The 16,207-nt window shown below is 39.2% G+C and overlaps 1 protein-coding gene across 6 annotated transcripts in view; it reads left to right on the forward strand.

Annotated features, from left to right (window-relative positions):
• LOC126356172 (Ca(2+)/calmodulin-responsive adenylate cyclase) overlaps positions 1-16,207 on the forward strand; it is a 1,163,484-nt gene that overhangs the window by 1,110,238 nt on the left and 37,039 nt on the right. For 4 of the 6 annotated variants that reach the window (XM_050006929.1, XM_050006931.1, XM_050006930.1 and 1 more), the window contains one exon: positions 1,743-4,407. In XM_050006929.1, coding sequence (XP_049862886.1) covers positions 1,743-4,407 — 2,665 coding nt within the window. The remainder of the gene's footprint in view (positions 1-1,742; positions 4,408-16,207) is intronic. The other 2 variants (XM_050006933.1, XM_050006935.1) reach the window with 1 other exon arrangement.

Raw genomic sequence — 16,207 nt, forward strand, 5'->3', positions numbered from 1 at the left:
TTTTTGCAGAGTTCTGTGAATTATAGGGAGAGCTACTCACATTTTCTAACTAGCAGTGCTACTTCAGATTTGTGGATCGTATCTGTCATTACTGATATATATCAAGAATTTGTAGGAGAGTCTTTTAATGAAAAAACTGTAGCGGAAATGTGTTGCCTGAAGAGAGCTCTAGAACTTTCTAATGCATGAAGCAAAAGGACCATGAGAACTGTGTATGAAGAATAAGCTACATCAACTCATTTACACAGATGTGCTATTTTTGTTGCCATTTTGAAGATATGTTATGAATCAATGAAACTAATGGTTTGTGTCAAGTTTTGTCTTAATACACCGAGTTTCAGTGCAATTAATTTACATTGTTGGCACTGTAAGTTGTGTTTTATGCAATGTTAACAAGTGGGTCAAATATAAGACTTTTTCAAAAAATCCAATGAACTAAATAATAAACAAAGATTACTTATATTTCCATACAATGTTCAAATTTGGAAGTATATTGACAGTCCTTTTTTATCAAACTATTTATACACTCCTGGAAATTGAAATAAGAACACCGTGAATTCATTGTCCCAGGAAGGGGAAACTTTATTGACACATTCCTGTGGTCAGATACATCACATGATCACACAGACAGAACCATAGGCACATAGACACAGGCAACAGAGCATGCACAATGTCGCCACTATTACAGTGTATATCCACCTTTCGCAGCAATGCAGGCTGCTATTCTCCCATGGAGACGATCGTAGAGATGCTGGATGTAGTCCTGTGGAACGGCTTGCCATGCCATTTCCACCTGGCGCCTCAGTTGGACCAGCGTTCGTGCTGGACGTGCAGACCGCGTGAGACGACGCTTCATCCAGTCCCAAACATGCTCAATGGGGGACAGATCCGGAGATCTTGCTGGCCAGGGTAGTTGACTTACACCTTCTAGAGCACGTTGGGTGGCACGGGATACATGCGGACGTGCATTGTCCTGTAGGAACAGCAAGTTCCCTTACCGGTCTAGGAATGGTAGAACGATGGGTTCGATGACGGTTTGGATGTACCGTGCACTATTCAGTGTCCCCTCGACGATCACCAGAGGTGTACGGCGAGTGTAGGGGATCACTCCCCACACCATGATGCCGGGTGTTGGCCCTGTGTGCCTCAGTCGTATGCAGTCCTGATTGTGGCGCTCATCGTGTAAGTTATCAGTCAAAAAAACAACTCTATATTCAAACAAGAGCTATCACTAGCACTTTAGTACCTGGTAAACTTGTTTCTGTTTGACAGGGGCAGACACTACTTCATGGGTCTGTTCTTGGCCTCTTGGTATGGTTCTGTGTTGTAATGTTTGACAATGTTCCAGTTTAGTATAAAATATTCATATCTACTCCTTTTGTTCCTCATCAGATGCGTGATCCATTCACTACATGTGTGTGATATCTTTTGAATCCACTTGCTGAGATGTACACTGAGTAAGAATAAAGACAAAAATTGAGGTTTATATTTGACCCACTACCATATGTTTAATTAACATCAAATTTTAAAATGCAAACATGTGGTTGGTTTAATATTTAATTTTAGTGTATGAATCGAACTTTTGTAAATAATTTAGATAGCTGTGAATTATTTGTGGAAAAATGTTGCGTGAAGTTTTGAATGAATGTAAAGTTTCGAATGAATGTAATGTTTCAGTTTTGCTTGTCTCTTATCATCATTCTCATTTCTAGTCATGCTAATTTATGTTTCTATTTCTCTAGGAAACATGTATGGTGGTGTAGCAACACCTCTAGCTCTTGTGCACCAGATGCATCAGGGAGCATCAGGAGATTCTGGCAGCCGAGCTGGGAAACCACCAAGTCACAGAGTCGGAGGCAATGCCAGTGAAGGGTATTCAATGAGGAGTGCTCCACGTTTGCCACCCTTGCGAGAATCAGGATCTGGATGTGGACCGGGAGCTGGTGGAGAATGTGAACCCCTTCTTCCACCTTCTGCTGGAGCACCTCACAAGATAGTGCCACGACAAGGGAAGAAATCTAGGAACAATAATTTGGATGATGATAGCAATTTGCCTCCACCTCCACTACCTCCCCATAACAAAAATTTCCAACAGTCGGGCACGTCTTCCACAAAGGTTTCACAGCGGTCTGCAGAGGTCGCAAAATATGCTCCGCCATGGCCACGTGGTGCAAGCGGTAATGGTGATGGAGGAATTGTGGTACGCCATGGACCTGTAACAAATGGTTCTGGTGGAGTAAGTGGTGCAATGGTGCGTGCAGCAAATCCACCACATCCGACAAGGGACTCGAATGGAGCTGAACTCAAGCCATACTTAAAACCACTTCCTAAACCTCCAACAAAAGATCTCTCTGCCGGCAGACATCGGGGTCGTACTGTAATTCCACCCCCACCACCTCCTCACCACCAGTTTCGATACAGAATGGAAGAGCCAGCTGCAAGAGCAAAATTACGCAATAACCCACTTCAGAGACATTACTCAGATGAAAGTTTACAGGGTGCCAGTTCCTTTGGTTTATATTTCTCGAGTCCCCATCAGCAACAACATCGCATCCATTCTTCAGCAGATGAAATAAGCTCTCTGAACCATTCCCCTAGCATTAGTTCGTCAGATGAAAGTTATAGTCGAACTACAGATGCTGATGCTTCTCCTTCTCCATCACCACCTCTTCATGCAGAAGTTTCTGTCCAGCAGTGGTTGTATCCATCAGACATTCAAGTTGATCCTTCTTCTTCCCTAGAGAATTCCCCAAGAGCCTCAGTAGATTACATACCTGGTCAGTGCTTCCTACCTAGTAGTTCTGCTGTCGTAGGTGGAAATCATAATAATAACCCAGTGTCTGGAAAGATTCCTAGTGCTCCCCCACTACACGATATTCCTCTCACACAGAACCTCTCATCCTCTCGCAGCTTCTCTCCATCAAGTCACCATCAAGGTAGCAAGTCCAGCAGGAATAATTCTTCAAATAATGGAGGGTCCTCCACCAGCAAGAGAGACTGGAGTCTGTCACCAGGTCGCCATCGACTTGACAATGGCAGCTCTACCAGTAACTCTAGAAGAAGTAATAAATCGTCTGTTGCAACAAATACAGATAATCTTCCCCCCGCTACATTGTTGGCTTTAGCTGCAACTACAAACACCATGGATTCATCAGCCTGTTGCAGTCCCCTTCCATCAGCAGCAGACGGTCAAGAGTCATACCGTGGTGACAGCTGTGGCAGTTTTGAGTACATCGGACACCGTGGCCAACGTTATCCGGTGCGGGACAAAGTTGTGCCTCACAATGTACTGCAGAGTTCTGGAAGCAGTGGTCAGGCTGTCCGCAGTGCAGTGAAAAGTGCAAAACAAGTCCATAGTTTAGACAAAAAGCTAAGTGCTTTGAGCAATAGTAAAAGTGATAGTGCATCAGTGCAACGTGATGAAAACTTTTTTTGTAAAAATATTGCATCTCATTTAAGACAGTCACCTATTGTGGAGAACTCTGATATTAAGGAGTCCATGACTGGTTTTACAGACGATGTGGATGATGATGACGACAATGTTTCACACATCACATCTGCCAGTGAAAAATCATCGAAAAAGGATGGTTCTAGTCAAACTGACAGGAAGGATGTGGGTCACAAAATTGCTCGTCATCATAGTGCATCTTCTGGAGGTGCTAAGAAAGGTGATTCCCATTCACCAATATCTTCAGTGCCTCCAAACAGTGGGAAGTTTCCTTCAGTGCCTCCCATTTCTAAGTACCATCACAGTGGTGCGGACATTGTTAATAAGATACCAAACTTTGAGCGTGAAATTCAGAAGCTATTAGAGGACCAAAATCTTTTGAAGAATATACCTCCTAAACCAGAGAAAAGTCACCAAAATAAAGAAATAATATCACTAGAGGAGTTAAAGAATGTCAATCAGGTTTTAGCTGAATTGGGCCAGTCAAGTTACCTGGAGAGGGATGCCATGGTTTTAGGAAGGTATGTAATAAACCAGGCAGATGTTAGCATTTGTAATAATAACAATCTCAGTGGTCAACCTCCAAGAGAACAAGTGGGTTTAGCTGCCATACAAGAACTTGCAAGAAGGCAGCAGGATGAACTGAATAATATCACAGATTCTAATGACAATGCATGTAGTTGTCGTGTAGATTGTAAGTTTGAGGATGAAAGAATGCCCACAAAAAGAACAAGCAGCAAGGAAGGTTCACTTAAAAGGGGTAGAAACATTATCCCAATGACTGAAAGTGAGATTAATCAGGAATCTCAAAAAATCCAGCGCCATGTGCCTGTTTCTGTGTCCCCAATACAAACTGGTTGCAAATATCCACTGGCAGCTCCAGGTGATAATTTCAGCAGTTGCAGTCAGCTGGTCAGTAAGGATAATAACCAGGGGGTTCATCGTTGTTCCAGTTCCAGGTAGGCCCCCATTTAATCAGAAACGAAAGTGTAATCTTTTCTTTTGACCAATACTAACAGACAAATATTGAGGCATGTTATTGCTTTTCTATTTTAATTTCTTTAACTTCATCTTTGTGGAAGTTTACTAGTATATATTCATTTTACTAAAATACTAACATAAATAGCACCAGCACAACCAGAAGTAATGCAGCACAAATGCAGTTTTATACAAAAAGCACTGATTATGTATTTCTAATGAAATTTTTCTAATGAATTTAACAAAAGTTAAAAGTAAATTTTGTGAGGAGTGAGTGAGTAATATTTGAGTCTTACATATGACTTATCAATGACAAAACATTGGCATTGTTTGGTTTCACAAGACAATAATCCTCTCATTCTTAAATTACCATACTGATGAAAAATATCAAAAGTAGTTTACAGACTGGAGCCTGTAAATCTTGAAAAGGCTAAAGGAAAGACCTTATGCAAATAACAGCACTTACTTGTTTGAAACTATAGATAATTTGGAGATAGCTGCACAGTAAATGTGTAAAATTGGTGGCACTTATAGACTAGAAATTGAAGAGAAAAAAGCATGTAGTAGCTAAAAGTGCAATTCCTCTTCTCTATGTGTATAGTGTATATCTCAAAGCATGAATTGTAGCTGTCTCTCTCTTTGATAGCTATTTGTATATTTCCGATTCTTCTATTTTCTCTGTTACTGCCTATGTACAAACTTCTGTATTTATAAGCTTCACAGGAATCCTAAATCTTATTAAATAGAGTAATTAATAGTATTGTCTGTGGGAAATATGGCTCAAGCTCATGCGCTTACCAGAAGTATTACTGTGTGTCAACTTGACACAGTTGGTAAGGTTCCATATGCCATACAAATAAAACATGTGGAAGCATGGAAGACTCCTTAATTATCAACACAGAAACAAAAAGTTCTGCAAACAGTCATTTTTATTTTAAAACTTCATTAATCATTTCAGAGTGTTGTTCCTTCATCGCAATGTGGATGGAGTTATTTATGCTACACAATACATTTCACTTAGTTTTAAAAAAATCTTTCACCAACATGCAGACAAACTTTCAGGCACCATAAACTGATTTTCAGAACTGTATTTGTGTATTTGTGTGTGTGTGTGTGTGTGTGTGTGTGTGTGTGTGTGTGTAATAGTACTGATGTCTTAAAAATACTTCCACATGCTACCCATGAAATCAGCAAAAAATAAAGGTTTTCATGTTGTATTAACCTATGTTACACTTTGATGAGACCAACTCTGGAAAAAACAGTGCAGATCAAATGTGAACACTCGTGGGAAAGAAAGTTGATCCAACCTATTTTGTTTGCATTGGATATGGCGCTGTTCAATGTGTGTATTCTCCAAAAAACACCCAGCCAGAGAAAGTAAATATATGTTCATTACTGAATAAATACAGCAAAAATAATATTAAAACAAAATCTCCAGTTGCCAGACTATGAAAAGTATGGAAAACCATCACTAGGTGAAACACTTCTTCGACTCCAAGCACAGTATTGTGCCCATTGCTGAACACACATCAATCTAACACCTAAAAAAGATTTAAAAAAATAAAAATGGGGATTTGCAAGTTTGCATGAAACACAAAGTAGGAAGTGAAACAACATGTGGATGGAGTGTAGAGTGGCATTACATCCACCACAATGCTTTCAAAATGACCATGCAATGCAGAACTACTAAATTTTAGTTATATGCATTTTTCTATCAGAAATTCATTCAAGAGTAGCATTTTTTCTCGTAGCTACATTTTTTGTTGACAATATCTATGTGCAGGCATCGTGGTGTTACATTTCTTCTAAAGTCACACTTGATGTTGTATTAAAATATTATTTATGTGTAAAAATTTATATTTTGAAATGTTGTTTGATAACTATTCAACAAAAATATATAAAAAAGGGACAAGAATTAAGTTAGCATTAACATCTACAAGAGCAGTATTACATGAAACAAATGAACTTGTACCTGCATAATAGGTAGCTGCAAATCAGGTTGTATTGCGATTGTCTTGTGCATCACGCTGGCTCATTTTAAATACATCATCTGTAATCACTTTGACACAGATTTCATCAAACTAAATGATACTGAAAGGGGCTAACATTAATTCAGTATATCTCATGACCAAGGTATAATATTCCAAAAAATTGTTTGGAATTATGAAATAAAATAAGGCATACAAGTGTTTTGTATGCTTCTCAATACGTAAGTAATGAAGGATAGGATAAACCTAAAAACTGTACATTTAAAAATGTTACATTTTTTCAAAGCAAGCATTTTGTGCAAACATGAAACTGAAGAATTCGAGTGAACAGTTGTAATTGTGAGGAAAAATCATTGAGTTGTCTGTCTTCAGTTGATGAGAGGAACCACAATGGAAAGAGAACTCAAACTTCCATATTTTACTATCTCCCAAGGTACTAACACAAATCATTTGTTCCACTCATAAACAGTTGAGTCTCACATAGAATTCACTCCAGGAATCCATCCACAAACATGGTCTTGTGAATGTTGACTATAGCAAAGTTAGTGCAAGCCTTAATATAGGAGTGGGCTGCTCAGTGTGGGAAGATGCAAGGAGTGAAAAATTGAGAGTCAAAATAGTATCCAAATCAAAATTGAAAACAAGGCAATGTCATCAACACAGTGGAATGTGTGTGAAAACTACAGGTGTTCTACTGTGTCCATGGCTCATTCATAAAGATAACTGCCTATAGCAGTTGTTAACTCAGATTACCCCTTCAGACACAGGTGATATGTGGAGTGCTGCCACACTATACAGTCTATAGCCTGTATTCCCAAATTGCTGTTGGATTTGTAAATTTTTCTGTTTCATCATTGCTTCACAGTGGAATAAACAAAATGTTTTATCTTTTGGTCTCATTTTCAACTTAAGCAAAGTTACTGCTTCACTCCCATAGTGTTGTCATTTTTTCCTAATTTACATTTAATCTATACTCTACCAACCACTGTGAAGTGCATGACAGAGGCTTATTCTAAAGTCTTGCTCGGTTCTTTCAATTTGACATCTGTCATTAATTTTTCTACTCGGGTAGTAAAGGACAGCAACACATTGATAGGTAACACTTTTATAGACCAAGATAGGTTTAAAAATATAAATTCTTGTCCTGTTGAGAATGGCCTTTCTGATCATAATGGTCAGCTAGTTACAGTATATGACATAGCTCCATTCAGTAATTCAAAACTAGCCTCCAAAGTTTTGCGTTCAATTAATGATTCAACAATTAGAAATTTCAGAGAAAATCTTTAGCAGTTAGAATGGGATGAGGTGTACAAGGAACCCGATGCTAATTTAAAATATAACTTATTTCATGATACACTTGTAAGAGAATTTTAGAACTGTTTCCCCAAGAAAGTAACTAAATCTGATTACAAGAAACCATGCAAAAAACCTTGGCTTACCTAAGGAATAAAAGTATCTTGTAACCACAAAAGGGAACTGTATCTACCAACAAGAAAGAGTAATGACCCAGAAACAGCCAAATATTATAAAAACTAATGTGCTACATTAAGAGAAGTTATTAAAAAGTCTAGAAGCATGTGTATCATGTCTGAGATAAATACCTCTGATAACAAAATCAAAACAATTTGGAATATTATTACAAGGGAGACACGGTAACCAAAAGTACAGAATGCCGGAATCACCACCAAAGCAAATGGAAACTTGATAAACAACAAGCTGGAAGTTGAAAACATTTTGAATAATCATTTTTTAAATGTTGTAGAGAAAATAGGATCTAAATGTTCATTAGAAGAAGCAAGGCAGTTAATGGAAGAGGCCTTACCTACACCATTTGATAAAATTGAAATTCTGCCCACCTCTCCTTCTGAAATAATAAACTCTCTCAAGAATAAAAGCTCACATGGAATTGATGGCATTTCCAGCAGGATAATAAGAGCTTGTTCCCAAGAAATAAGTGGGATTCCTAGCCACATATGTAATAGCTCTCTGAAGCAGGGTATTTTCCCAGATAGACTGAAGTACGCCATTGTTAAACCACTGCATAAAAAAGGGGATACGTCTGATGTCAACTACTACCACTCAATCTCTCTTCTGACTACCTTATCCAAAATTCTTGAAAAAGTAATGTATTGCAGAGTAGCTTCACACCTTTGTAAAAATAAAGTTTTAGCAAAATGTCAGTTCGGTTTCCAGAAGGCTTTTCAACAGAAAATACTATATATACTTTCACTAATGAAATATTAAATGCTCTGAGTAACCGGAAGTCACCCGTTGGGATTTTTTGTGCTCTGTCGAAGGCTTTTGATTGTGTAAATCATTGGAATACTTCTAGATAAGCTCAAGTACTGTGGTATGAATGGGACAGTGCTCAAATCGTTTAAATCATACTTAACTGGAAGAGTGCAGAAAGTTGAAATAAGCAGTTCACATAATATGCAAAAAACTGGTGATTTCTCAAACTGGGGAACAATCAAGAATGGGGTACCGCAAGATTCGGTCTTGGGTCCTCTGCTGTTCTTAATATATATTAATGACTTGCCATTCTATATTCACAAAGATGCAAAGCTGGTACTTTTTGCCAAGGATACAAGTATATCTATCACACTCAACAGACAACAATTAACTGGTCAAATTGTAAATGATGTTTTTCAGAAAATCATTAAGTGGTTCACTGCAAATGGGCTTTCATTAAACTTCGACAAAACACAGTATATACAGTTCCACACAGTAAATGGAATGACACCATTAATAAATATAGACTTGGATTAGAAATCGGTAGCTAAGGTAGAATATTCAAAATTTCTAGGTTATGCATTGATGAGGGGTTGAACTGGGAAAAACACACTGAAGATCTGCTGAAGTTCAGCTACTTATGCTATTAGGGTCATTGAAAATTTTGGCGACATACATCTCAGTAAATTAGCTTACCACACTTATTTTCATTCTCTGCTTTTGTATGGCATCATATTCTGGGGTAACTTATCATTGAGTAAAAGAGTGTTCATTGCCCAAAAGTGTGTGTAATCAGAATAATTGCTGGTGCTAATCCCAGACCATCGTGCAGACACTTATTTAAAGTGCTAGAGATCTTCACTGTAGCCTCATAATGATGATGTAAATAAAATAGAAAGAAACATCCACATGGGAAAAATATATTAAAAACAAAGATTCCAAGACTTACCAAGCGGGAAAGCGCCGGCAGACAGGCACATGAACAAAACACACAAACACACACACAGAATTACGAGCTTTCGCAACTGGCAGTTGCTTCGTCAGGAAAGAGGGAAGGAGAGGGAAAAATGAAAGGATGTGGGTTTTAAGGGAGAGGGTAAGGAGTCATTCCAATCCCGGGAGCGGAAAGACTTCCCTTAGGGGAAAAAAAAAGGACAGGTGTACACTCGCACACACACACACATATCCATCCGCACATACACAGACACAAGCAGACGAAGCAACTGCCAGTTGCGAAAGCTCGTAATTCTGTGTGTGTGTTTGTGTGTTTTGTTCATGTGCCTGTCTGCCGGCGCTTTCCCGCTTGGTAAGTCTTGGAATCTTTGTTTTTAATATATTTTTCCCATGTGGAAGTTTCTTTCAAGAAAGTTGTTTGCCATCTAGACCAACCTGAGAAAGGAGAGCAGAAAGAACTCTTTATCTTATGACAACGTGGTGTATGAAATGCAGATGAATGCATCTTCTATCTGGTTTTTATTTAGGAACATACAACTTAATTTCAAGAAGTGGCGGCAGAACATACACATAAAAGAGGGTGGTAGTTAGGCAAGCTTTCGAAGCCAGTGGTTCCTTCTTCAGGTAGAAGGGTTGAAGGGGAAGGGAGAGGGGTGAGGGAAGGGGACTGGAGAGGTCAAGGAAGAGGGTTAGATTTCAGGGAAGTCACCCAGAACCGCAGGTCAGGGGAGATGTACCGTACAGGATGAGAAGGAAAGACTGATTGTTGGGGACTACATCAGATGAGATTTGAAAACTTGAGTGCTTAAAGGTGGAAGACAGGGTAATATTGAACACAGGGATTACTACTAAAACATAGTGAAACTAGTTAATAAGAGTGAAAAGCTAAGTGCATTTTATGTAACAGAGGTGGAGGGGGCAACAAAAATAGATGTGTGAGACAATGAAAGATGTAGAAAATTAAAACGGAGTGGAAGTAAGAGTGGTTACTTTGAAGAAATGCTGAGATCAAAGAAATTAATGTAAATGAAGGACAGGTGTGTGATGTTGTTGTGCTAGTTCCTACCTGTAGATTTCTGAGAAACTGATGTCTGGGGGAGGAATCCACATGGCATGTGTGGTGAAACAGACACAGAGGTCAAATTGTCATGTTGTAGAGCATGCTCTGCAAGAGCCAGCACACACACTCTGCCTATGCTCATTCATCTTAATAAATAATTTGGTTGTACTCCAACCAATGTGAAAGGCTGAACAGTGTTTACATAACAGCTGGTATATGATGCATGTTGTTCACAGGTGGCTCTCCCTCTGTGATATTAAATTGCCATCAAGGTCCCATCCCTCGATTCAAACTGACCTGCAGTCCCTCCTTAAAACCTCAGGCCCCTCACAAAGACTAACACTTCAGTCCATGGAATTTCTTACCCCACCCAAACATCATCCTGGCTGTCCTGTAGTTGATGGCTTCAAAATACCCACTGAACTTATATCTGCCTTAGTTGATTAGCACCTGCAACCCACAGTAGAAAGACTCCTCTCCTATACCAAATATATCAACTATTTCCTAGACTGTGTCTGAAATCTGTGCCCATCCCACTCTAACCACATACCTTGCTTGTCACCATCGATGCCATCTCCCTCTGTACCAACATCCACCACATACATTGTCTGTCTGCTGCTGAGCATTTCCAAACCTATAACATCCTTCCTACTCATCTTAATCAGCTTAATATTTACCAACAACTACTTCACCTTGGAGGGGCAGACTTGCAAAAAGATCAGGGTTACAACCGTGGGGACCAGGATCGCTCCTTCCTGAGAGCCTTTTGATGGATCACTTGAAGGGGGCTTTCCTGGGATCCTTAAGTCTTCAGTACCTGGTTTGGTTTAGATACATTGATGACATCTTTACCATATTGACTTATGGTGAGACTGACCCATTGATATTCCTGGAATCTCTGAATATCTTCTCCCAATTAAATTTCACATTGTCCTATTTTGAATCCCATGCCACTTTCCTTGATGTTGATCTTGTCTTCACTGAAGGCCAGCTACACACTTCTGCCCTCATTAAACCTACCAACAAACAACAGTACTTACATTTTGACAGTTCCATCCTTTCCATGAAAACGTTCTCTCCTATACAGCCTTGGCACTCAAGACAAACGTACTTGTTCAGATGCAGACTCTTTACAGCAGTACACCACCATCCTCACCTCGGCCTTCACTACACACAATTATCCCACCAACCTAGTTCAAAAACAGATTTCCTGGACCATCACATCCAATGGTGTTACTGCTGATCTCTCTAAAAAAACAACTTTGGAGCACCCTACTGGTGACTAAATATTATCCTTGTGTGGAATGTATTAATCAGCAGCTGTGACTTCCTAAAATCATGCCGTCAAATGCGATTCAGTCTGTCTCAAATCTCGCCCACCACACCTAGAATAGCTTTTCATCACCCTCCCAACTTCCACAATACCCTTGGTAGAACCTATGCTTCTTCTGCACCCATCTCCCTACCCTATGGTTCCTACCCCTGTGACTGTACCTGCTGCAAGACTTGCCATATGCACCCTCCAACAACCTCCTATAGCAGCCCTGTAACTAGCAAAACATATACTTCAAACAGAGAGCTACCAGTGAAATGACACGCCATCTACCAGCTGTTATGTAAACACTGTTCAGTGTTTTACATCAGTAGGACTACCACTAAATTATCAATTAGGATGAATGGGCATAGGCAGAGGTTGTACATTGTCAACACATAATATCCTGTTGCAGTTCATGCTCTTCAACGTGACAGTCGTGACCTAGGTGCCCGTTTCGTCACATGCGCCATCGGGATTTTTTCCCCAGACACAATTTTCTCAGAACTCTGCAACTGGGAACTAGCACTACAACATGTCCTCGATTCTCGCCACACACCTGGCCTTAATTTCTTCTGTCTCAGCATCTCTTCATAGTAGCTACTTTTTCTTCACTCTGTTTTAGTTTTCTACATCTTGCACTGTCTTACCCATCTATTTTTCACTGCCCTCCCCCCCTCCAACATCAGGTATGTACAATGCACTTAGCTTTTCACTCTTATTAAATCATGCATGATGCTTAAGCTATAATCTTTTTCTTTCGTGTTACCCTGCCTTCCACCTGTAAGCTCTCAGGTTTTCAAATCTCATCCAATGCAGTCCCCAACAATCAGTCTTACCTTCTCATCCCGTGTGGTAAGTCTCCCCTGACCTGCAGGTCTGGATGACTTTTCCAGAATCTACCCCTTTTCCTAGACCTCTACAGACCTTTATTTTCACCCTTTTTCCTTCCCCTTCAACCCTTCTGCCTGAAGAAGGAGCCACTGGCTCCAAAAGCCTGCGTAATTACAACCGTTTTTTATATGTGTGCCAGGCCGCCACTTGGTTAGTAGAGTTTTTATCAAGCCAATTAAATTATTTCGTCAAAAACTGATTGTTTTTGCTGTTAATTTCAAGAAGGTTGTTTTCGTATATTGCTGAATGGCCAAAGAAAAATACCAGATGTCTAGATTGACTGTGTCATTGTGTGGTTTGTCTGTGAAGTGTATCGCTTCTGTATTGAGTTATTTGTTGACAGTGTGTTGAACTTGCATCTATTAGACCTTAATGTAATTTGTTCTTGGTATCTACTCTATAAATAATATCTCTCAGCTTGTAAACACAGGTGGCACAGTATGGATAGTTTAAATGTATAATATAATGAATTCATTAATTGTATAGTTGCAAACACTGATGGCCAAATAAATGTCGTTACTAATTGCCTCTGGTTCCAAGTTCTGAAATAGCAGTTTGGTTGGACTAGATCATGTTCTGATACACCAAACAGATTCTAAAATGTCAAGTTCTCATAGGTTTCCTGTAATAATATCACTGTGTAATGTTTATGGTATTGCTATGAATCAGTTTCCCATAACAGTGCATTGCAGCATGTGACAATTTACTTAGGTCCCATTTGTGTGTGTTTCTTGCATTGTTTACAGAGGCTGGACAAAAATTTGGAAAAACCACAAGAAATGCGTTCTTGAAAATAAGTGGAGATGCTAACCAAGTCTGTAGGTGGTGCTGTTGTATTTGACTGTGCAATCCTGTCACTATATTACAAGGGTCAGTCATGGTCAGAACAATATTCTGTGTAGTTTTGAGTGGATTAGGTCAGAGCTAAATGAACTAGAACATGGGGAAATTGTTGGTGATCCTATGGTGGGTACTTCCATATCAAAGGTAACCAAAAGTGTTCTATGTTTCAAAAGGCACTTTGGCGAAGACTTACATGGCATACAGGGAAAGCTGAAAAAACATCATCCACTAAGTAACAACAAGGATGAAAATGTGTTTGTTAATTATGACTCACAGTCACTGAAGGGAATTGTGGAGGAAAAGAGAGAGAGAGAGAGAGAATATTACAGCTGCAAAAAAATAATTACATAACTGAATATCACACTCATACACTCTTTCAGTTACAAAACAACACAAAGGGCACTCCATACACAGGGAAGCTGGGATTCCAAAACCACTCATCAGTGGTAAAAATGTCCATAATAAGAAAAATTAGTGCCAAAGCTATAAAGCCTGGACTGTGGAGCAATAAAAGAAAGTCATTCAGTCAGCTGAGTCTTGTCACACACTGTTTCTGAGTTCAGGCAGAGGTTACATGCGGTGTATACCATCCCAAGCCTACACTGCAGAGTGAAATATGGGGGGGTGGGGGGTGATAATTTGGACAGCAGTAACTTGGTATTCCATGGGCCCCATAATTACTCCGGAACGTTGCATTATTACCAAGGATTATGTAGCCATTTCAACTGATCAGGTCCATGCATTATACAAAATTTGTTCCACAGTGGTGCTGATGTGCACCAAGAGGACAGAGCCCCTGGCTATACTGCTAGTATCATCCAGGAACTGCTTTTGTGAGCACTTGGAAGAATTGTTGCTTCCTCCTGGCCATCACAATCACAAGATATCAGTATTATTTAACCTTTGTGGTCTACTTTGGAGAGAAGGGTGCACGATTACTATCCACCTCCTTCATCATTACCTGAACTTGTGGCTATTTTGCTGGAAGAGTAGTTTAAGACAGTGCAACACTTGTATTTATTCATTCTGAGATGTCTGGAAGCTGTTTTGAATGCCACCCATTTTCCTACACCATATTGTGCATAGTAATGTGTTTTGTTTTTGGTGTTTTCATGTTTTTGTTCACCCCCAGTATGTTAGGTGCTAGGATCAGCTAGTTATATTTTTACATTCAGTGAGATAATCAGCTATTTCATCAGGTGAAGTGATGGATAAGCCTACTGCATTGCAAGAAAATGTGCACAAAATGTAGAGCATGTGTCACAGAAACGAATAGTACAGAGGTTTCTGCCATGATTAGTGGCATCCTGCAGTTGTCCCTAGCACCTGGAAACAGTTGATGTGTGTGTTTGAAATGTGCTTGTGTGAATATGTGTGTGTGTTTATCATTTCAAAAGAACAACTTTGTTTGAAAGCTAAATTATTTTAGCAGTCTTTTTCATTGTGCCTGTCTGAACTGGACATTTACTCTCCAGTGAGCAGCAGTCTATCCTTCCCATATTGTTCTTATCATCCTGACTATTGTTTGATTTTGCACCAGAGTACGTGACTTTACTCTGAACCTTAGAAAAAGTAGACAAACTTAGTATGAAAATTATTTTTGTATCTTGCATTGTGATATATAAATCACAGTTCAACTGAAACTGATGGTATTATCAACAACAAAAGGTATTATGGAATAAGTATACTGGGAATTGAGTGTAAGAATCCCAAGATCCTTCAAGAGAGTTCTGCACGGCGTGCGTTTATATACTTTATGCAGTACTTGCATGTTTTCTTCTGCTGAATATTACTTCATTTACTTGAGGCAATGATTTTATTTGTCATACACCAGAGATCATCTCACCCTCACAATAAACAGATTAAAATACTCATCCACATAGGATACACATAAATAAGCTTTTATGAGTATAAGGAAACAAGGAGTAAATAAGCTTTTATGAGTATAGGGAAACAAGGAGTTACAGTACCCAAAATAACGCAGCACAATTATCTTCAAGTCACCTCACTGAGAGATGCCTATAAAGGAATGTATGCTAAACAGAGCTTCTTGATTAGCTGACTTGTGTGTTGACTCCTTTGCAACTTATAATATAGTCAATTTGCAAGCAATTTTACAAATAGTGTTTCATTTGGTTCATAACCAGTAATGTATACTTCCAGTGCTAACATATTTTCTCTTGTTTGGAACTGCATAATGTGAGTCTTTGTGAAATTCACACTTCAACTGCTTTTTCATCAATAAGACAGCCATACTCTGCAAACCACTGTGAAGTGCATGGCAGAGGGTACTTCCCATTGTAATGAATATTAGATTTTAAACAGAATCCTTTTGTGTGAAATTAGGGCAGTGCATGAATTCATCAATGACTGTTGCTGAGCCTTGTCAAAAGATCTCCTGTAAAACCAAAGAAATTCTGGTATATGTAAAGGTTGTCAGTGGCACCCAAATCAGTGTCCAGACACTCGTAGACAACACTCATACCAAAACTGAGTGT

This window comes from Schistocerca gregaria, chromosome 3 (assembly GCF_023897955.1).
Source record: "Schistocerca gregaria isolate iqSchGreg1 chromosome 3, iqSchGreg1.2, whole genome shotgun sequence".
Classification (NCBI taxonomy): Eukaryota; Metazoa; Arthropoda; class Insecta; order Orthoptera; family Acrididae; genus Schistocerca; species Schistocerca gregaria.